Raw genomic sequence first — 22,537 nt, 5'->3', positions numbered from 1 at the left:
AATTCTTTGCACAATCAGTCACCCTTTCTGGATTGCTGGCTGCAAAACAGCTGTGTCTTCATTTCCTTCTGTTTTTTCTCCTTGCATTTATTGGTTTAGATGTCAAGGGTCCCAGTTCAAGGAGAGCTCACAGTGGCACGAGGGCTTGGATGGGCTAAGCTGAAAAGTTGCTCTAATTTAAAGCAGGTTGCTATTAGCTGGCTGGCTCCATCCTTGAGACCCTGCAGCTTCCTTTTATTAAAAATTCCTCTAAACCTTTGCCTCATTGGACTCCACGGCCTCTCCCATGGCTTAGTTGAAATGCCTCTCCTATGGCTTAATTATTGGCAGTAAAAGCTTTACGCTAAAATATGCTGTTAGTTTGGTCCTGTCCTTTTTGCCTTCAGCCCTGCTCACACTGGAACGTGGCTCTGAGAGCATCTCTGAGATGGAATTTGGCCCTCTGTCTAACAGAGGTTCAGCACCCCTGATCTGTAATGTGTGCTTGTTTCTAAGCTTTCTGGAATCTTGCTTTCATGAACTTCATTTAGTTCCTTGCCAAGGCTTTTTTGTTCCTTTCCTTGCTGTGCTGATTTCAAATGATGCCAGGGCCATACACCTGGAGAGATCCCAAGATTCTGCTGGATGAGAGACTATGGCTTTGATCCTTAAAATAAGGCAATTTAGGCTGCTGTGCACTGACTTGGAAGTAAGCCCCATCAAATTCATGGGGCTTCCTTCTAAGTAGACACAGTATTGTGCTCTAAAGATGCAATCCTATGCATGTTTGGACAGAAAAATTCCTACAATCCCCAGCATACCCCAACCAGCAGTCCTGGCTGGGGCATGCTGGGAGTTGTAGGATGTTTTTCTGTCTCAACATGCATAGGATTGCACCTTTAGTTAGCTATGGAGTGAGCTCCCCACTGAGGCCTGCCTGGTGCCAAGCCAACACTGTCATCTTTTCAGCACCAGGTTAAGACTGCCCTCTACTCCCAGGCATTTAATGGCATATGATGGGGCATCTCTGTCTGCAGTCTTGAACAGGACTGTTATGGGGAAATTGTTTACCGCCATTTTAGCTATTTAAAGTTTTAAATTTTTACACTGTTTTTATCATAATGTCATATTGTTGAAATATTGTTTCTGTAACTTTTTATGAATTGTAAACCACTTAGAGAGCTTCAGCTATGGGGCAGTATAGAAATGAAAATAATGATGATAGCAGCAGCAACTTAAGATCCAAGCCTACAAACCTGTGGCACGTAGACTGTATGTAGCTTTGTCCCATTATTTAGTGCATATTCCATATATGAGGAACAAAGGAAGGCAAGTACTGCTTACTACTCAGGCGGTTATATGGAGATCATCTAAAATGTTATTTGTTGTTGTTGTTCAGTCGTTAAGTTGTGTCCGACTCTTCGTGACCTTGGGTAATCAGGGGAAATATGTCACCTACAGAGTAGCTGGGTTTGCAATGATTGCACAGAAACTGAGAGGAAGAACTTCATTCATTTATATTGTTTGTGTTCTTTTAAACCCTTCCTTTCCATCGAGAAGACCCCCAATAGTAACAATGGTAATAAAAATAACGTAACATGCAATATAGCGTGCCATATAAACATTTTTTTACAAATCTCAAAATCATAAAAGAATGGCACAGAAGGCACAGCAGCAGTAAAGCCAGTCAGCCAGTCCTTCCCCACAATTTGTACTGCTTTAAAAAATAAATTTGTACTGCATTAAAAAATAAGATTTGCCATAAGTCAGAAGATTCCACCCTTTTTCCCTTGCTGCCCCATATGTTTGGAGCTGCCCCCCAGAACACTGTTAGATGGAATGAGTCCGCTGCCTTAAGCAGCAAAGGCTGAGGGTTGGGGTGGCAAGGTGATGGAGGACAGAGCCGTGTGAGAAATTCATTCAGAACCTTTAAAGATTTGCCCTGTTCACAACCCAAAACCACAAGCACAGTTTTCAGAGAAAACTGGCACGTTCCTGAGGTGGCTTTCAGATTTGCAAAATGAGTACTTTAGAAAAACGCACCCTTTAAAATGCGCATTTTGACACTTTAGTCTATGGCAGCGGGCAGGGGGGGGGAGTGTGTATTTGGGTGCACACTTTCAAAAAATGAATACCAAAATGTGCACTTTTCCTATTTGAACGAAAATAAAAACTACCACAAATCAGACTGCAATTGAAAACGGGAGTGAGGCCGTCCAGGCTTCAAGGTGAAGCTTGGAGAATTTTGGCAGCCTCAAGTATCGTTGATTCCCTGTTCTCAGTGCTGTGTCACCTGCCCTGTGCTCCCTAAGCCTGCTCCCCACAGATGCAGTGTAAGATGCTGTCCCACCACCAGGGTTGAAGTAAGATTCAACTACCATTTCAGTTGGCTTCTGCACATGGAAGGAGAAGGCATGTGTGATGTAGTGGTTAGTGTGTTGGACTCAGGAGATCTGGGTTCTAGTCTCCACCCGGCCATGAAGCTCGCTTGGTGACTTTGGCCCAGTCACTGACTCCCAGCCTAGCCTACTTCACAGGGATGTTGTGAGGATAAAATGGAGAGGAGGTGGACCATGTGAGCCTCCTTGGGTTCCTTGGAAGAGTAAGAAAGTCAGGATATAAATGTAATAATAAATAAATATTTTTAAAAAAAAAACTTGTCCTTCGCGTCAGGCAGCAAAATGTCTCGCGCCAGCCCTGAATTCTCTGGGCATTTCTACACTAGCCTAAAATCCTGCATTTAAAATGCAGGATCACAGCCGACTCCCTTTACATGCACTCCCTTTCCCCCCTCCCCTTCCCTGTATCTGAGTCTTCCATTATCCTTCATTGAACTCGCTCCTCTTCTTCCCGCTTCCACTCTTTTCACAGGGGAACCTGAAGTGGAACGCAAGGGTGGGGAGGTAATTTGATCGCTCAAACCTGCGATCTATTTAAAAATGGAACAAAGGGCATTTAGTGCAGGAGGATCACGGCGTCATGTAAAGAGCCCGCAAACTTCCGTGAAGGAGCAATCTCAATCGCAGGATAAAAGCCCTGTGTGACGGAGCCCTATGACTCAGTGTAAGCAAGCTTCTTGGCTCAGCAGGTCAAAGTCCAAGACTTTATACACCACACCAGCTCTTGGATGAAAATGGCGATGCTAAATTGACAGCATGAAAGGTTCGTATGCTATGCACATCTGGTTTTACTCATTCCGAACTAATTGCTACCAGCCCACCGCTCACATCTGAAGATCTGCAGGGATGGATTCCAGGACAAAACCCAAACATGTGGCTTCCGGGCCACACTTCAGCTCCATTCGGGACAGCTTCTCATTTTGAGAAACAGACTACCTGCACTGGTTTATGCAGGGGGAGCTGTTTCCTGTCACAGTGGGTGGTTAGAGAGGAGAGAGGGTGTTTTTTTTTCCTGATAGGGCAGGCAAAGTTTCACAGCAAGGTTCAAAAAGCCTGGTCTTGTGCATATTCAAAATTAAATTGCAAACCAGCAGCATATTCAACAGCAGCAATGAAAAGGCTTGCTAGTAGGAACTGCCGATTGCTGCCATGAGGTGATCAAAGGGGGGAGGGGGATCTCTTTCTTGACCAGAAACCATTGGGAGGCGGCACCAGCAAGGGACACCTCCGTCAGTACCATGCAAGGATGTGGTTGCTGACTGGCTGCCCTCCATATTGGCTGCTGAGGTCAGCAGTAGCGGCTAGCTAGTTAGCAAGCACAGGCTTGCACAATCCTAATGGAGGGGCCCTCTGCTTCCTCCACCACCACCTCCCAATGTTTATAGGGACTGACCGGAATTCTCCCTCCCTGTTGGTTGTCCTCCAGTGGAAGCCCAGTGGTTCATGCTAGCAAACTGCAGCATGGGCTGCCACAAAGCCTGTCCACCTCAGGCAGCAGGTCCCGGGGGTGAGCCTTCCCACCCATTCCTTTTGAGCTCCCCCAGCCATTCTCCTCTGTTGTAGGACAGAGCTTTGTATGCCCTGCAGCCCCGAAGCTAGCCTGCTGACCTGTTCAAGCAAGATACAAGTGACAGTCCGGTCAGCTTCTGTACATGGAATGGGGGATTGGGGAGAGAGTGGGAGCCAGTGTGGTGTAGGGGTGAGAGTGTTGGACTGGGAGCCGGGAGATCTGGCCGAGTGAGGATTCTAGCCCTCACTCGGCCATGGAAGCTCACTGGGTGACTTTGGGCCAGTCACAGACTCTCAGCCCAACCTACCTCACAGGGTTGTAGTTGTGAGGATAAAATGCAGAGGAGGATGATAATGTAAGCCGCCTTGGGTTCCTTGCAAGAGGAAAAAAGGTGGGATATAAATACAATCAATCAATCTTGTCCTTCACCTCAGATAGCAAAACACCTTGGGCCAGCCCCAGCTATACTTACCTGTTATGCCTCCTAATAATTATTTCAGTATTATCAACCCGGGCCCAAGTTACCCTTTCCTCCTTTTTTTTAGCAAAGAGATTTCTGCGTTTGGCACACGCAGCTAGGCCCAAGTGAATTGCCTTCAACAGTATGTAGGATATATGACATGCCTGAAGAATAATCACAAATGGTTTGAAATATTGTGGTGGGGGGGAGCCCTTCCTGTTGCCCTCCCTAAATTATGCTCCCTATGGCCACAATGCCACACATACAGGGGAACCACTGCATCACCAAAAAAGAGGGTGCCAATCTGCATTACATTTGTACATGCAAATTTGTATTTGTATAGGTGCGAATTTAGACATACTAACTATGATTTAAAAAACAACAACAGTGCATCTCACCTTCATGAAGATGTCTGACTGACTAGGTGACCTGTGTGCTGGTCAGCCTGCTGCCCAGATGCTCACTGTGGATGGGCAACTTCAAGGCCCCTGCTGCTCTCCCTCCTTATGGTCCTTTTTCTTTAAATCGGACTTGGGAAGGGGCAGCCCTCCAAATAGAAGAGGCCTTCAAATAGAGGACTGTCTTCTGCCAGCTCTCCAAAACAGAGGACTGTGAAATAGGACACCTGCAATAGGGCTATTTATTTATTTATTTATTTATTTCATTTCTATACCGCCCAATAGCCGAAGCTCTCTGGGCGGTTCACAAAAATTAAAACCAAACAGCACACAATAAAACAATTTAAAATATATAGAACATTAAAACCACAATATAACAATACAACCACAATAAAACCTAGCAGCAGTGCAGGAGTTTAAAATACAAATTTAAAACAGAAAAGCTAAAAGTTTAGAAAGCTAAAATGCTAAAATGCCTGGGAAAATAAAAAGGCCTTCACCTGGCACCGAAAGGAATACAATGTAGGTGCCAGGCGAATCTCACTAGGGAGCTCATTCCAGAGCCGGGGTGCCACAGCAGAAAAAGCCCTCCTCCTAGTAGCCACCCGCCTCACTTCCTTTGGCAGGGGCTCACGGAGAAGGGCTACATTACTATGCAGGCTTACCTGGGCTCTATAAGCCCCAAGGGTATTTCTGAGATGATAAACATACATTAGCTATTAGGCACAGGGGGCGGCACGTGTGTTTACAAGAGTTCCTCTTTCTTCCTTGGGGATCACATCCGACTCCTGGCTTCTGCTCCTGCCCCCAAAAGAGTGGATGGGGAGAGGAGGGCCAGGAAGAAATACCCCCCCACCCCCCATCATTGCCAGTGCAGAATTAGCATTCCTGGGGGGGGGGGTTTAAAGGAGAAGTATTTCTCTCAGGGGGAGGGGCGGGGGTGAGAAAGGAAAGGAAACAACCCACGCAGCAGGAAAGCCTGTGAAAGTGAGCGATGGTTGCGATGGAAGAAGGCAGGCATGTCATGGCAGGGGTCAGCTGCCAGGCATGCTTTGAAGTAGGCTGGGGGTTGGGGGTTAGTCACAGCTGGATAGAAGGGGGTTTCTCATCCTGTTAGCAGGCTACCGCATCAAAGGCCTTCCTGGTGGAATGATATCAAATTGCGCTTAAGCTGGTGTGCATTTGGAACTTCTGAAATGTGACAGCAGCACAGCCTGAATTGCTGCTCTTCCTCTCAGGTCCCCGAAAGCAGCCTGTTGGCTCCAGCTAGAAGCTTCCTCCAGCTTTTGCACCACAGTCACCACCAGAGGTTCATATTTATTTATTTGACTGGTACCCCACCTTTCTACCAAAAATGGCACTCGAGGCAGCTTACAAGCGTGAATAAAACTTGATAAAAACAATAATAAAATAATTGGAACCATTAGAAACAATTAGAACATTAGAAGCAATTAGAAACACACCAATAACAGATTAAAAACAGCTTTTAATAAAGCTTGAATAAAGTGGTCTTTGTCTGCCTGTGGAAGGAGAGCAGAGAGGGAGCAAACCTAGCTTCCCTTGACAGCCAGGGAGTGGCCACCGAGAAGGCCCTCTTTTGCATTGCCACCAAATACGCCTCTGAAGGCAGTGGTCTTGAAAGAAGAGCCTCTCCAGAAAACCTCAAGAACCCAGCAGGCTCATGTGAGAGAAGGCCACTTTTCAGGTAACCTGGTCCCAAGCCATATAAGGCTTTATAGGATGTAAGCAGCACTTTGAATTCTGCCCAGAAACAGACTGGTAGCCAGCAAAGCTCTTGGAACAGGGGAGTGCCATGTTCCCTGAAACCAGCCCCGGTCAACAGACCAGCTGCAGTGTTCTGGACCAGCTGAAGTTTCTGAACTGTTTTCAAAGACAGCGCCACGTAGAGTGCATTACAGTAGTCCCAACAGGATGCAACTAAGGAATGTTCGACCATAGCCAGATCAGATGTCTCTAGGAACAGGCTCAGCTGGCGCACTAGCCTCAGCTGCCCAAATGCACTCCTGGCCACCAGTGAAACCTGGGCATCCAGGTTCAAGGCCAACTCCAGAAGTACACCCAAACTGTGAGCCTTGGTCTTCAGGGGGAATGTAACCCCATCCAGCACAGGTTGAATCCCCCCTATTTCTAGGATTTATTCTGGTTGAATCCCCCCTATTTCTAGGATTTATTCTGGTTGAATCCCCCCCCCAATTCCTAGGTTTTATTGTGGTTGAAATCCCCCCCCCCATTCCTAGGTTTTTGTTTGTACTGCTATATTGCTGTTCTAAGCATTCATATTTTATATTGTTTTATGCAGCACCTTGTGGTTTTAATTTTGGTGAACCACCCAGAGAGCTTCGGCAATTGGGTGGTATAGAAATGAAATAAATAAATAAACAAATACAATATTCCCTGATCTGCCTTTTGATTAATCAGGAGCACCTCTGTCTTGTCTGGATTAAGCTTCAATTTGTTTACTCTCATCCAGTCCGTTCATTTCATTTCATTTATTATATTTCTATACCGCCCTATAGCTGAAGCTCTATGAGCGGTTCACAGAAATTAAAAATCATTAAAATGCATTATTTAAAATATAAAACCATTCACGTAATAACATAGAATAAATAACAGACACAACAACAGCATATGTTGTCGGTCCATTACCAACATCAGACATCGATTTAGAACCAGAACAGCTTCTTTAGATTTGGATGGAAAGGAGAGACAGAGTTGGGCGTCATCAGCATACTGCTGACAACTGACCCCAAAATTCCAGGCAATCTCTCCCAGCAGTTATATGTTAAATAGCATGGAGGATAGGAAGGAAGTGTGTCCTGAGGGACACAACACACTCCCCCTGTTCAGTTCCCAGCGTAGATCATCCACCAAGGCAAACAAGTCCATCCATTTCCCATAATCAAGCCTGAAGCCTGATTGAAATGGAACTAGATTAGTTAGTTAGTTAGTTATGAAATTTATTAATTGCCCATCTGGCTGGTCACCCAGCCACTCTGGGCGATGTACAATAATAGAAACAGTTTAAAACAATAAAATTCTAGATTAAAAACATCATATTTCTAAAAATACCCTAACCCACCCCAAATGCCTACTTGAACAACCATGTTTTTAATGCACGGCGGAAGCTCATTAAAGAGGGGGCATGGTGGAGTTCCTTAGGGAGGGAGTTCCACAGAGTGGGGGCTACCACAGAGAAGGCCCTCTCCCTCGTCCTCACCAGCCTAGCTGTCCTGGCTGATGCGACAGAGAGAAGGCCATCCGAGGCTGATCTTGTTGAGCAGCCTGTCAGGTGTTGCTGGGCCGGAACCATATAGGGTTTTAAAAGTCCAAGACCAACATCCTGAATTTGGCCCAGAAAACAACTGGTAGCCAGTGCAACTCCTTCAGCACTGGAGTGATGTGATCTCACTGGCAGCTGCCTTTGACCAGCTGCAACTTCCGAACCGTCTTCAAGGATAACCCCACTTAGAGCACAGTACAGTAGTCTAAATGAGAGGAGACCAGGGCATGTACTACTGATGGGAGCAGATGGTCGGGAAGGTAGGGGCACAGCCGCCATATCAGATGGAGTTGGTACAGCGCTGTCCGGCTCACAGCTGACACCTGAGCCTCCATGGACAGCTGGGAGTCCAAAATGACCCCCAGGCTGCGGACCTGGTCTTTCAAGGGTAGCCGTACCCCATTCAACACCAGGTCAACATCCCCCAACCTCCTCTTGTCTCCCACCAAAAGTACCTCAGTCTTGTCAGGGTTCAGCTTATTCCTCCCCACCCAGCCACTCACCGTCTCCAGACATTTGGACAGGGATTCTACGGCCAAGCTTGGTGAAGATTTGAACGAGAGGTAGAGCTGCGTGTCATCCGCATATTGATGACACTGCACCCCAAACCACCTGATGATAGCCCCCAGCGGCTTCACATAGATATTAAATAGCATCAGGGAGAGGATGGAACCCTGTGGCACCCCACAAGTGAGCGGCCACAGGTCTGAAACCTCCCCACCCCAGTGCTACCCTCTGGTACCTGCCGGAGAGGAAGAACTGGAACCACCGCAATACGGTGTCTCCAGTGCTCAACCCCTCCAGGTGGTCCAGGAGAATACCGTGGTCAACGGTATCAAAAGCCGCTGAGAGGTCGAGGAGAACAAGGAAGGAGCATTCGCCCCTATCCAGAGCCCTCCTCATAGCATCCACCAAGAGTCAAAGTCAGAGAGCATTTAAGCGCCTCTAAAACTACTAATAGCTTAGTTCAGGCCTGGGGCCTTACAATTGGTCACAGCGGGCTATTGAGTGGTCGCCTCCTTTTTTTGCAGGCCAGAGCATAATAGGCCTCTGACCACCCAAAAATCTTGGTGTAAGGCAACTTCCTGCATTCCTATGATATACTTCTGGGGTGGGCAACCAGGTGCCCTCTAGCTGTTTTGGATGACAACTCCCAGAATCCCTGACCATTGGCTATCCTGGCTGGGGCTTATGAGAGTTATAGTCCAAAACATCTGGAGGACATCAGGTTGCCAAGTTTGAAGTGCAGGTGCTCATCATGAGAGCCCCCATAGCCACACTCCCAAGGAGAGTCCAAAACTGCAGGTAGCTGTGTTGATCCATATCTGTGTACTATATGTGTGTGCATGGGATAGCTCACCTCACAATGATATGCTGTTCCTCATAAAATCCATCGCCCCTGCCCCCAGCTACTGTGAAGATTGCGGCTATGCTCAGAGGAAACAAGAAAGCCTTTTGGGGGTGACAGATGTTGTCATTGTTCTAATAAAAAAAGTCCTTCAACCCTGTGAACCCTCCACTACACCACTGAATATTAGCATTTGATATAAAACATATTATAAGGAACTGCAATACCAAACTTCCTGTTGACCGTGTGTGTGTGTGTGTGTGTGTGTGTGTGTACGTTTTAATGCTCAGCCACCAATGGGACTTCTCACAGCTTAACATCCCCATCTTGGTGAACCTGTGAGATCAAAAAAGCAGGGCAAATCTGCACTGGACAGTGGAAGTAACGGGATATGCCATTTCTATTTTGAAAAGCAACGAATTTTGCCCAAATTATCCCTCTTCCCCATTTAGAGAACCATCTTGGTGACTGAGCACAGGGGATGGGACAGAATGGATTTCCAACAGCTGGTTTCTCCTCCTCGCATGCTCCTTTGACCCCTTTTGATTACCCTTTTGTTTCAAAGGATGAACAGCTTTGATGTCAGGGCTGAGTGGCTTGGATATGGGGCAGAAGGGAAAAGGGCTTCATCTCTACAGCCTCTTTGGCTTCTTTTGACTTTTTAACTTAGTAGAATCTTAAGAGTTGGAAGGGACCTTAAAGGAGATATTGTCCAACTCCCTGGCTGTGTAGGAAAGTTAGTTATTTATAAAATTGTTATATTGGTCACCTCTTAGCTTCCTCCACTCCCTGGCCTCTGAAAAAGGCTCCAAGGTGATGTACAAATCAAAACATATAGAATAGTAAATGTAACACACTACTAGACAAATTAAAACAGGAGATCATCTTTTAAAATCAAGAGCTGAATTACATTTAAAATCACTCAAACACAAGGTGGGGAGACAAGTTTTAATGGCCCGCTTAAAACAACACAGGCTGGATGTTAAACAGTGCATGGAGCAGGGGGAAAGGGAGAAAAAAGCAATCTTGATGCTGTAGTCACAACGTCTGCATTCAGTCACAATATTAAGATGGAGTGTAGGATAAAATTGCAGACCATTGAACACAGTGGGGCTTATTTCTAAGTAGAATAATAGAACTATAGAGATGGAAGGAATATTGGAGGTAATCCAGGGGTTCTCTACACCTCAAGTTTATTGCATGTTCATCATTGCTCACTCACTTAATTGTGCGGGTCCATTATATGACGTCGTCGTTGTCCAGTCATTATTCCACTATTTCCTCCCACCTGTCCCATGTTTTCCTCAAACGGGAAAAATGGAGTATTTTTCCAGATATGCCCAAATGGAGCGCCACGTCCTCCCCGTGTATTTCTCCTTTAGCGTGAACGAAGCGCTGAGTGTGGTTGTTGGGGGCGTGGTCATGATGTTGAAGGTGGTGATGAAGGTCTGATGGGCATTCAGCCTTCCCACTCCTGTGCCATTTTGGCTTCTCGCCATTTTCAGCCTGCCTGTTCAAAACAGAGCGGCAGAACAGCAGAGCGGCAGCGAGGGGGGCGGCAGAGGGGCTGAGCAGCAGGGACTGGCCAAAAGCATGGAAGAGGGAGGTGGGGCCCGGGGAGATCAGGGGGGAGGCTGTCCGTGTGTCAGTCCCCATCCACCATTAATGTGCAAGGGGAGGGAAAGGGGCAGGAACCGAGGAGCAAGCATCGCTGAACCTGGAGTGTGTGTAATGCCTCTTCATGGAAACAGAACGCTATGGGAATGGCCATCTACAGAGAAGGAAGCACGTGTAAAGGGAATCAGTTGTGATCCTGCATTTAAAACGGAAGTGGAAAGCCCCATTTTAAATGCAGGATTTTAGGCTGGTGTAGAAATCCCCCCAGTCTTACTACCTGCTCTATGTAGGATTTACAATGCAAGAAACAATTACAGCAGCATTCCTCAACCTGGTGTGCCCCTGATACTTTGGACTTCATCTCCCAGCATTCCTGACCATTCGCTACCTTGGCTGGGTCTGATGGGATTTGAAGTCCAAAACATCTGGAGGGCACCCGGTTGGGAAAGGCTGAACATCATCCCTGACAGATGTCTGACCAGCATCTGCTTAAATATATCTTGGCTGGGTTCAGACAACATGCTAACCCACCATGGGTTGCGTTTGGGAGTGACCCACAATGCGTTAGTGTGTCATGGGGGGGGCGTGTTTCCTGCCCATGCCGTCTGTTGGGCGCTCCATAGGTAAATGTGGTTGCTCCGTGAATAAATCGTGGTGACCATAGAGATGGCTGCCTAGAGTGCCAGGAAGGTTTTGCACTCCTGGCCTAGTGTCATGCCCAGAGGACTCTACTTCAGAGAATGAACTGAGGCAGATCAGGGGAATCCTGACACAGCCATTGTAACTTCTGCTCAAGACACACTTAGCCCCCTCTTGGACTCAGAGGCGAGGGCTGAGAGGGCAGCTAGCCTTAGGTAGCACAGGCGCCTACAGATTCAGGCCTGGCCAGCTACCAGACACAGAATTGTCTGCCTGAGGAACAAGGACTCCTCATAAGTAAAGATATACTCATGATCAAGGCTGTACTCATGTAGTACTGATGGCCTGCAGCTGTGCTCTTGGTGGATCTCTGAAGGCTCAGGATTAAAAGCCTTCAGTTCTAGGCACAAAGTGTTGAAACAACATTTGTGCAGTAGGTCCTGCTTTGCCTTTTGCCAGCCTACTTTGCTCTTCTCTGGACGGTCCTGCGTTTAGCCTTTGGACTGCCTACTGACCTTGCCTCGGGAAGTGATGCTGGCGAAGAGCTTTTCTACAGGAGGCTTTTATTGTGCATTCACTCCTCACTCACGGTTTATGGGTGCTTTAGATAATGTCACCATTCAATTTTGCTCCTTTTTAAAGAGTGGGGGGCGGGGCAGATTGGAACAGGGAAAATCTGTTATTTCTTGGTATTGTAAAACAAAGCGCAGGTTTCCACCATAGTAGTTGCTTTGTTCTACTATACCACCGCACCACCTAGAGGTTATGTAGTGGAAAGTATGGAAAGGCAGGGAAGGAAAATAACTTCATGTAGAGCTCCAATTTTAACTCTGCAATAAAACCGGCAGTAGAAACAGCAGGTTAAATGGTCTCATATAGAAAAGCTCTAAATCCCTGGAGCTCTGTCCTGCAATATTGTAAGCAGGACACCTCAGAAGAGAGGAAGATAAAGAAGTCCTTGAGAACTGGAAGATAACCATTAGGTAAGCGTTCCCAATAGGAAGCCACTGGGTTCTCTTCACACAGGGCTGGGGGGCAGGACAGGTGAGTAGTTCCTATTTCAGTTTGGTTTTGACAAGGATTTAGCCAAATTTGCAAACTTCTCCATGAAGTGTTTGTGGTAGGTCCATTCCTTGAGCCGGGCCAGGATTTCTGAATGTCCTGGGCTAAGCACAGATAGTCCACCCCAGGGTTTATATTAGACTGGCAAGGCGGGGGCTAGTCCACCTGTGCCTTTAGGCAAGGAAGGGACACTAAAACAAACTATTATCACCTACATTCTGTGTGAATCCAGATTGTTACTTCCAAGGGTCCCAGGCCCCTGGACACAACACTCCATATTTGGGACAAAAAGAGCTGGAGCTTTAAAAAAAATTAAAATGTGGGAGAACCCAATGCTGACAGATCTGTCCCTCCAGGCCCAGGGCTTTGAGGGCTTAGCTCTTAAAAGTCTGGGTTTTAATCCCTGCATATTCACCCATGTTAGTGCTGAATTAGGATCACCAGCTCCCCACCCCCCAGGCTCCTCAACTTTAACAGCTGCCTGGCAGGCATGTACCTCATGGTCCCTCTCCATGCTGGGAATAGCTGTACCTGTTGAATTTGGTGGTGAGGATGGGCGAGGATTTTGGTTTGGTTTGGTTTTGATAAGAATTTAGCAAAATTCACCAAGTTCTTCATGGTCAGGAAAGGATGAACTTCAAAGTGTACGGAAAATGAATGCAGGAGAAAGAGAAATGGACAGATCCGCTCATCCCTACTGATGAATAGATACTTTGGGAGCTTTGGAAGTTGGAGGGAGGGGACTGCAGGCCAAGCAGTGAGTGAGGGAATGTGGGCCATGTAGCGGTGGGTGCAGTCAGTTTTTCACATGGATCTGAGTCAACCAGCCAAACCATGGGCTGTTGGTTGCACCCAGATGCGGCTTTGCGCTTGCAGAAACCTCTGAGTAAAACCCAACACAGGTCCTACTTAGAGTAGACCCACTGAAATGAATGGGATCTAAGTCATGACTCACTGAAGTCTCCTTCATTTCAGTGGATCTACTCTAAGTAGATCCATTGAATTTTACCCTCTCTGTCCTATCCCATCATGTCCCAGAGGGTGCCCCAACCTTCAAGAGCAGTTTTAGGGGGTGTGTATGTGTGTATGCATGTCCGCGCAATTGGGTAGGGTGGCCCCATGAAAATTGGGTGGCCCCCCTTGGGCAAGTGGATGTGCTTTCCACTAGCCCAAAGCCACCACTGGGAACAGCCCCTTTGCCACATGCCAGCTGGGCTGGGCAATGCTACGGTTCTGCCATGGCAGTAGTGAGCTTGCACCAGGATAACACCGGCATAGCACGGTTGGGACCCTATGAACTCCCAGCAGCAGAGGAATCGAGGCGGAAGCGGCAGCAGTGGAAGCACCAGGGCATAGAGCCATTCCATCAGTTGCTCTCCCAGGGCCCATGGCAACCCCACCAGCTCCCACCAATCGCCAAGCGGCATGCCAGCAACCTGGCAGCAGGTAGATGTCAGTGGGGTGGTGAATCCGCTTCGGGTTTCAGTCAGACCCAGTCAGAACTCTAAAGGAGCCATCCTTTAGCTGGCCCAAAGTCACCCACTGTAGCTGAGTGGGGATTTGAAGCCGGCTCTCCCGGGACTGAATCCAACCCTTGAACCCAGCCTTACCCAACCTGGAGCCCTCCAGGTGTGCTGGACGGCAACTCCAATTGTCCTGGCTGGGGCTGATGGCAGTTGTAGTGCAACAGGCCTGGAGGGGACCCGGTTGGGGAAGGCTGATGTAACCGCTATGCTACATTGCCACGCTCCTCTGTTCTGCTTCTCACTGCTCTGCTCAGGGCCCTCCGTCCCATGCAGTGGAGGCTGGTGGCTCCAATGCCAGTGGGGCGGTGAATCCATGCCGGGTTTCAGTCAGAACTCCAGGGTGTGCTTTGCACCTTGGGGAGCTCCTTTAGAGTTCTGAGTGGTTCTGACTGAAACCTGGAGCGGATCCACTGCCCCACTGACATCAGAGCCACCAGCCTCCACTGCCTACACCCCCCCCCATCACCATCACCTGACCTCACCACATACACAACCTGGCAGACACATGGATGCCACAGGGCTACACATGGCAGCTTCCACAGTGACCCAAGCGGTAGGAGCCAAGAAACCAAGAGGCTCCAGGGTTCCCTGCATGGTGGTGGCACATGCACCCAGACAAAGACTACCAATAACCTGACCAACACATGGGGGCAAGGAAGGGCAGCCAGTACAGTGTGATTCCTGTGCAGCTTGCTTCGGAAGAGGTGCGCATAAAGAATGCCCAGGTCTGCCTAGGACAAGGGTTCCAGGCCTGCTAAGGAGGTGGCTTGCTTTGCCTGGAAAGGAAATGGAAGAACTAGGGCAGCCTTTCCCTGAGTTCTGCCGTTCCCCCTGGTAGCGCTTGCACCTGCCTTACCTGTGTTTTCCCATCCCAGTGCTCTCCAGTGACCTATCAGCATACACTCCCATGAGAGTGCAGTTGTGGCTTCCCTTGTGGCTTACCCTCATCCAGCCTTCCCTAATCTGGTGCCCTCCAGATGTTGAACTGCAACACCCACCAGCACGGCAATGGTCAAGGATGATGGGAGTTGTAGTCCAAAAATCTGGAGGGCACCAGGTTGGGGGAGGTGGTTTTAATGTGTAGTTGTTGTTGTTAGCTGCCTTGAGCTCTTATTGACCAAAAGTGGGACATCATTGTTTTAAAAAAATCATGTTGTGGTTGCGTAAGAGGCCAGAAGCAAGGTCTGAGTGGGTTTAGGATCCAGACTAAATCTGCTTCTCCTCTGACATAGCCTGTTTTCAGTTTCTCTGCTGGCAGAGATGTACCAGTGACACAGATTAATGTGCTAGCGCACTGTTACACTGGTGTATTCCTAACATCCTGCTGGCGCCGGGTCCCCAGTGGTGCTTTTTCACCAAGATCCATTGGCTGAGGTGAAGATTTGCACTAAATCCTAAAGCTTTCCTAAATCCTAAAATCCTAAACTTTCTAGATGGCATAATTGTGCTCTAAAAGTAACCAGCACGTGTAAACTACAATGGGTAGATGAGAGAGAGAGAGAGAGAGAATCAGGCCTTTCTGTAGCAATCCTACTGTACAGTTGGCAATTACCTTTTCAGTCATGGCTTGATTCCCCCCCCCCCGCTCCCCCTGCCGTCGCCCAATTTTGTCCTGCCAAAAAATCATCACTGAAAATGAGTTTGTGCTCTTTCACATCTCAGCTAAGTTGTACAGCTTGTCTTGTTTGCCTCATTAGTCTCTCTCTCTCTCTCTCTCTTCCTCCTTCTGCTATTGTTTATCCAGAAAAAGCTGCATTGCATTATCATGGCCTCCTCCCAGGCTCCCTCTGCATGTCGGACAGTCACAGGAAGGGGTTTACCCTGAATTCCTGAGTTGCTTGCCTCCCCCCAACCAAAAGCATGGTGGCTATCAGCTTGGCAGCTGCCTTGATTCCAACCAAGATGACCCTTTGTGGTGATTGATAAGCTGATTAGGAAGTGTTTTTTCCAAGCCTGCCGTTTAAAAGCCAAATAAATACTTTTCTATTGGAAAAATGTCATCTATCTTGTCGCCTCCAACCCCTCTCCCCTGCTCCTTGTTTTGCAGGAGAGCAGATCACAAAGGCAAAAACAGGCCCTGGCGCCTCCAGCCCGCCTGTGCATAGTGCCTCTGTTTGTAAGGAGAGATCAAAGGGAATTCAGAGCCATTCCACGACAGCTTGGGTGGAGGTATCTCTTTTGAGCGTTTCCATAAACATATCCATAATTAAGGGGATTGGATAGCTCACAGGGAGCAGCAGCCATGCCAAAGGCGGCAGCTTAAATCCATCTTGCAATGTGACAGTGGCTGAGGATTTGTTATGGGCCCATCCTAAACCTGGATGAATCCCTACTAAAGACTTTTAAGGGCATATCTCCACTATCATTCCCTCTATTGCCATTGTCCAGGCTGTGTGCCATTATGTAGCCAAAACGGCACTACCTGCACACAAGAGGGAGGGATCAGCCGACGCAGTGCACCCCCAAGGTTTGCAGAAATATACCCAATTTGGGGGGTGGAGTCTATAGGGAGAACCCCCCTGAAACAGCCCAATGAGGACTGAGTGTGCTCTAGCAGCAGAATGCTGCGCAAAGAGCGGAAAGCAGGTGGGAGGGTGAATGGAATCGAATATTTGAAACAGAAGCACTCCACACTGCAACCTTTTGTGGTAGATCCCACTTGTAAATCTTATGTTGGTTTTATACCAGTGGTTTAACTGTCATACCCCCCCCCCCAATCCTGGGTATCGTAGTTTTGGAACGTGTGTTGAGAATTCTCCATCACAGATCCCTAGCTCCTTTCACAGAACTATACTTCCCAACATTCCCTGGAGGTAGGGTATGACTATTTGAATACTCCCCATCACTGTTTAAGTGTTCAGCATGTCATTGAATGTTAATTATAACTACTTTATGAAACGTAGTTCAAAATCTATATAGTTAAACTGCTGTTGGTAGCAGTAATTGCTTTCATCCTTGAATAGGTGGGAGGGGGCTATTTAAATTAATGCAGGCAGGCCTGCAGTTACCTGCAACAGGTGTAGCTAGCATCTCCCCCATCCATTCCTATAATAACAGTTTGCTAAGAGCGGGATCAGTGTGTGCGTGTGCATGTGCAGTGTTTCTAAGGGAATTGGCTGCACAGAATATAATCTAGCACAGCTTTCCCCAACTTGGTGCCCTCCAGATATTTTGGACTACAGCTCCCACACTCCCCAGCCAGCCTGGCCATTGCTGCCTGAGAGTGATAGGAGTTGTAGTCTAAAAACATGTGGAGGGTGCCAGATTGGGGAAAGCTGGTCTGGTAGCAGTTGAACCAAAGTAGTAGCAACACCTACATGGTAAGTGCTGTTTACAGCCCAGGTTGGCTCCTTCCAGGACTCAAGTCAAGTGTCTAGTAAATAAGATTCTGCAGATTCTATTTTCTAGCTTTGACTTCCTGTATTTTTTTCTAACATTCAAGCTATTTGAATAAAGTAAATGTCTAAAGTTCCTAAACTCCAGGAAATTGATGCACATCGATCTATCCATTAGATTTTCAACCCTGGGATAAAATGGGTGTGGGGTGGGGGAAAGAAAGGTTTGGCTTTTCTACCAATGTTTTGGACTACAAGTCCCAGCATCACTGACCGTCACCCATGTGGACTGGCAGTGATGGGACTTGTAGTCCAATACATCTGGAGGGCACCACCAGGTTGGAGAAGGCTGATAGTATAGAACAGTGGCAGGCTACCTGATGCTCTCCTGATCTTTTTTGGATCCTGACTCCCATCAGCCCCATCCCACATGGCAAACGGTCTGGGATGATGGGAGTTGTAATCCAAACACCTACAGAAGATAAGGAGCTGCCTGCCATGTACCTGGAATCAAGCACTTGGCCCATTTGGCTCAGTGTTGCCTCCACGGACTGGCAGCATCTCTCTGGCCCTGCAAGCTTCTTTTTTTTCCAGGCGCAGCTGAACCTGAACATGCCAGGTAGTACAGAACCTGTGACCTTGTGCACTCAAAGCTTCTGTTCTTGCCCCTGAATTTGCGTCTTTTCCCTGAAGGTTTATAACACCGCCCAGTCTTTTAAGGGACCTCTGCTTCTGTCTGTACCTTGCAAAGTTGCCTTTAACCCATGAAAGATGCTCCTGCTGCTGTTTTGGGTACCACAACATTCCTTCTGGCTTTTGCTGTGGTCGTCGGGAGCTACAGCAGAGGAAATGCCCCTTGCAGTTATGACGCTTTGGGTCAGACCTCCCCAGATGTGTTGGGGTGCAACTCCCATCGTTCCCAGCTCGCACTGTCCAAGCTGCCCGGGGATGATGGGAGTTGTAGTCCCAGACATTTGGAGGACGCCCAGTCGGGGAAGGCTGCCTGAGACTGGGTTCATTTCCATCCCTGCCCCCCCTTCTTCTGAGTGATCCGCGATTCCCACCGCCCTGGGGGCGAGAGAGGGCAAAGGAGGGAGCGCGAGGTCGCCTGAGCCCTGCGGGGCGGGTGTCTATGTCTTTAAGGAGGCGGCGGCGGCGGCGGCGGGTGGGAAAGAGAGGCGGGGGCCCCTCCCCCGCTAGCCCCGCCCCCCGGTTTTGCCTTTGAATTTATTTCATCCCATTGTGTGCGCCCGCCGGCAGATCCGTGCTGGGAAGCGGAGAGGTCCTTGCCTTGGGGCGGCGGCGAAGGAGGAGGAAGCAAGGAAGGGCTCTCACCCGAAAGAAGTTTGCATCAGATTTTATTTTTTTTAATTGGGGGGGGGGGGGTGTCGGTCGTGTTTGGAGAAGCAGCTGAGCCAGACAGAAGTCCTCGACTTGCAAAGCGGAGGGAGAAAAAAGGTGCAACTTTCGGGGAGATGGGGGGGGTCATTTTTGTCTTTATCAGGGGAGTAGGGCAGGCATCCCACTCTTGAGTGTTTGGCCAAGATTCGCGGGGGCGGGGGATGAGCAGGGGGGCAGGCAGCTTCAGTGTGCGGAGACAAATGGGATGGGATTTGGGGCGGGCGGGGGGGGAGACCATTATGTTGTGGTGGGTGGGGATGGACTGTGGACAAGGAGGCAGGTAGAATTTGCCCTTGCAACAGAATGACAATTCCGAAGGGGTAGAGTGGACTAGGGGTAATACCAGTAAAAAAAATTACTATCCAATATTAAAAACAAGAACTACTTCTCTTTAATTAAAAAGAAAGCTACCACAATAAGATTTTAACCCTGCCTGCTCCCTGTTGTGCTGGCTTTCTCCTTGCAGGGAGCATTCCAAACTGGCTGCCCCTCCCTGTCGTCCAAAATGGTACAGGGTATTCTACCATCTCAGAACTTGACCACCTCATCTCCACCTGCCCCATTTTATTCTGCGCCATGTGTAGACCAGGCTGGAAAGGGGGGCAGGAGTATTTGTGAGACGGAGATGAAGGTGGAAAAAAGGAAGGCCTAGAAAACTGAGAATCTGCGAGTGCTACTGCGATGCTTGGCGTCCTAGGCTCGGCCTGGTGGTTTGTGCCTTCAGAAATGTTTATCAACTGGCCTGTTGAATTGACAATTTGTCCATCTAGGTCAGCATTCCCCAACCGGATACCTTCCAGGTTTGTTGGCCTACAAATCCCATCATCCCCAGCCAGCTGAGAATGATGGGAGTTATAGGCCAACAAAACTGGAGGACACCAGGTTCAGGACCTAGCCCTGTATTGTCTCCTCTGACTAGTAGCAGCTTTCCAGGGACTAATGCTGCCTGGGAATGATGGGAATTGCAATCCTACACCTCTGGAGGGCACCAGGTTGGGGAAGGCCGGCATAGGGACTGCCACTGAGCTCCGGTCCCTCCCCTGTCTTTTAGCCAGAGTTCCCCCATCTTGCAATGCTGGGGATAATAATTCTGACCTACCTTACAGGGTTGTTTGTAAGGATTACCGATATGTATTTATTACACTTATATCCTGCCTTTTTTCCTCCTTAAGGAACCCAAAGCAGCATACAGAATCCTCCTCTCCATTTTATCCTCACAACAACAACCTTGTGAGGTAGGTTCAGCTGAGAGTCTGGAGGACTAGACCCCGGATCTCCCGACTCCCAGTCCAACAGTCTAGGCACACACTATGTGCAAAGCATTTTAAACTCTCTGGCAGTGCTAGCTCCCAGGATACAGTTTGAAGGTGCCTGATATGAGCATCCTTGCTGAAGCTAAGCAGGTCTTGGCCTGGATGGAACTTCACCTGGGAGTGCAACTGTGGCCGCTTTGTGGAAGGCAGACGGGATATATATATATATATATATATATATATATATATATGCATGCTAAGATTAAGCAGTAATTGTAATCCATGTGAGTGCAGTGCTGGGGCTGGACTTCGTTTTTGGAAGACAAGGGACATTTTCATTACATATTTATCTTGCCCTCCCTCCAACGAGCTCAAGGGGGCATACATAGTCCCACCTCCTGCGTTTTCTCTCCATACAACAACCCTGGAAGGTAGCGTAGGCTGACAGACAGTGACTGGCACAAAGTCACCCAGTGTAGCTGAGTGGGGATTTGAAGCTGGCTCTCCCGGGACTGAATCCAACCCTTGAACCCAGCCTTACCCAACCTGGAGCCCTCCAGGTGTGCTGGACGGCAACTCCAATCGTCCTGGCTGGGGCTGGTGGTAGTTGTAGTGCAACACGCCTGGAGGGGACCCGGTTGGGGAAGGCTGATGTAACCGCTATGCTACATTGCCACGCTCCTCTGTTCTGCTTCTCACGGCTCTGCTTGGGGCCCTCTGTCCCATGCAGTGGAGGCTGGTGGCTCCAATGCCAGTGGGGCAGTGAATCCGTGCCGGGTTTCAGTCAGAACTCCAGGGTGTGCTTTGCACCTTGGGGAGCTCCTTTAGAGTTCTGAGTGGTTCTGACTGAAACCTGGAGCGGATCCACTGCCCCACTGACATTGGAGCCACCAGCCTCCGCTGGTCCCATTGTGCAGAGTGAGATGGCCCCCTCACGCAGCAGGTGCTTGGTGGGATGGGGTTTGTGGCACAGAGCTGGGGCAAGGTGTTGTGGGAGGATGGAGCTGTGCGTGCCATGCAGCCTGTGTCCCCTAAGCTATCCTGCTGCCCTCAGGTGCAACAGAGGGTGCTGTCCAGTCACCAGTGTTGAAGAAAGATTAATCTGCGAGTCCAATCGGTTTCCGTTTGTGGAATGGCGGGGGCGCCATCTTGGCCTTTGCCTCAGGCAGCAAAATGTCTTGGGCCAGCTCTGACCTTGCTATCTTGAAGGAAGGTTATCCAGCGAGGCAGGTCTCTCTCTCTCTCAGCTGTTATGGGTTCTGATGACCTCTTTTCCTTCATCAGCCAGGATCCTTCGCCATTGGAGGCGTGTTGGAAATGACCCCTCGTGACCCTCCCGGTGCCGTTCTGGGCTCCTGGGGGCTCCTTTTCCTGTTCCTTGCCCCCCTTTCCTGCCACTTGTGCCCTGTCCCCTGTGAGTGCTCAGAACCGGCCCGCACCGTCAAGTGTGTCCAGAAGGAGCTGACTGCCATCCCAGCTGGCATTCCTGGCTACACCCGCAACCTCTTCATAACTGGCAACTGGATCGCCCACGTCGGCAGCCAGGACCTCCAAGGGCTGCCCAACCTGGTCACACTCTCGCTGGCCAACAACAGGTAAAGCCCAGTGGAAAGTGGGGAACAGTGCTCAAATTACAGGGGAACCACAGAAGGGGGCAGTCTGCCCCCCCCTAGCTACTTTTTTTTAGAAGGCTATGGGGTGGGGTCATAATATGGCTAAAATTAGGGGAATTCCGGAGTCAGGCGTGTAGATTTCATTAAGTCCTCACCCCAAATTTGATCACTGGAAGGGAATGGAGGAAGGATTTAAATCAGAGGGGTAACTTATGGACTTCCAGATAGTTTGGCCTACAACTCCCATGATCCCTCATCATTGGCTATGTTGTGGATGGGAGTTGTAGGCCAAAGCCTCTGGCTTTCCCCACCCCTGATTTTAAATATATATTTCCATCTGAAAGGCTTAACATAAATGGGGGCATTAGAAATAAACTGAAATGCCATCATATTCAGAATCCTTTATCTTCTTCCAGGCTGAAAGCCTGAAAAGTTTTGGTAATGGAACAGTTTAATTTTTTATTATAATTATCATCATCATCATCAACATTATTATTATTTCGTATTTCTATATTGCCCCATAGCCGAAGCTGTCTGGGTGGTTTACAGAAGTTAAAATAATGCTGGAGGAACACTCTCCAAACCCCCAACTACATGCAGGTTCTCTGTTGTGTTTAAATTTAAAGTGTGGCAGTTTTGCTAAATAATAACAGTTGTTGCTTTCCTTTTGAATATTTCTATGCCACTTTTTAGCAC

The 22,537-nt window shown here is 48.5% G+C and overlaps 1 protein-coding gene across 3 annotated transcripts in view; it reads left to right on the top strand.

Annotated features, from left to right (window-relative positions):
* Window positions 1-22,537, top strand: part of LOC146338045 (trophoblast glycoprotein-like) — a 40,606-nt gene that overhangs the window by 8,877 nt on the left and 9,192 nt on the right. Inside the window, exons 1-3 of one of the 3 annotated variants that reach the window (XM_084815763.1) lie at window positions 17,733-19,032; window positions 20,148-20,210; window positions 21,513-21,823. In XM_084815763.1, coding sequence (XP_084671889.1) covers window positions 21,546-21,823 — 278 coding nt within the window. In that variant the 5' untranslated portion in view covers window positions 17,733-19,032; window positions 20,148-20,210; window positions 21,513-21,545. Of the gene's footprint in view, window positions 1-17,732; window positions 19,033-20,147; window positions 20,211-21,512; window positions 21,824-22,537 lie in introns of those variants that run through there. The other 2 variants (XM_084815761.1, XM_084815760.1) reach the window with 2 other exon arrangements.

Source organism: Heloderma suspectum, chromosome 10 (genome assembly GCF_057233095.1).
Source record: "Heloderma suspectum isolate Gila_16-S chromosome 10, 16-S_ref, whole genome shotgun sequence".
NCBI lineage: Eukaryota > Metazoa > Chordata > Lepidosauria > Squamata > Helodermatidae > Heloderma > Heloderma suspectum.
Note: the sequence above shows the minus strand (reverse complement) of the source record. Positions and strands in the feature narration are given on the sequence as shown.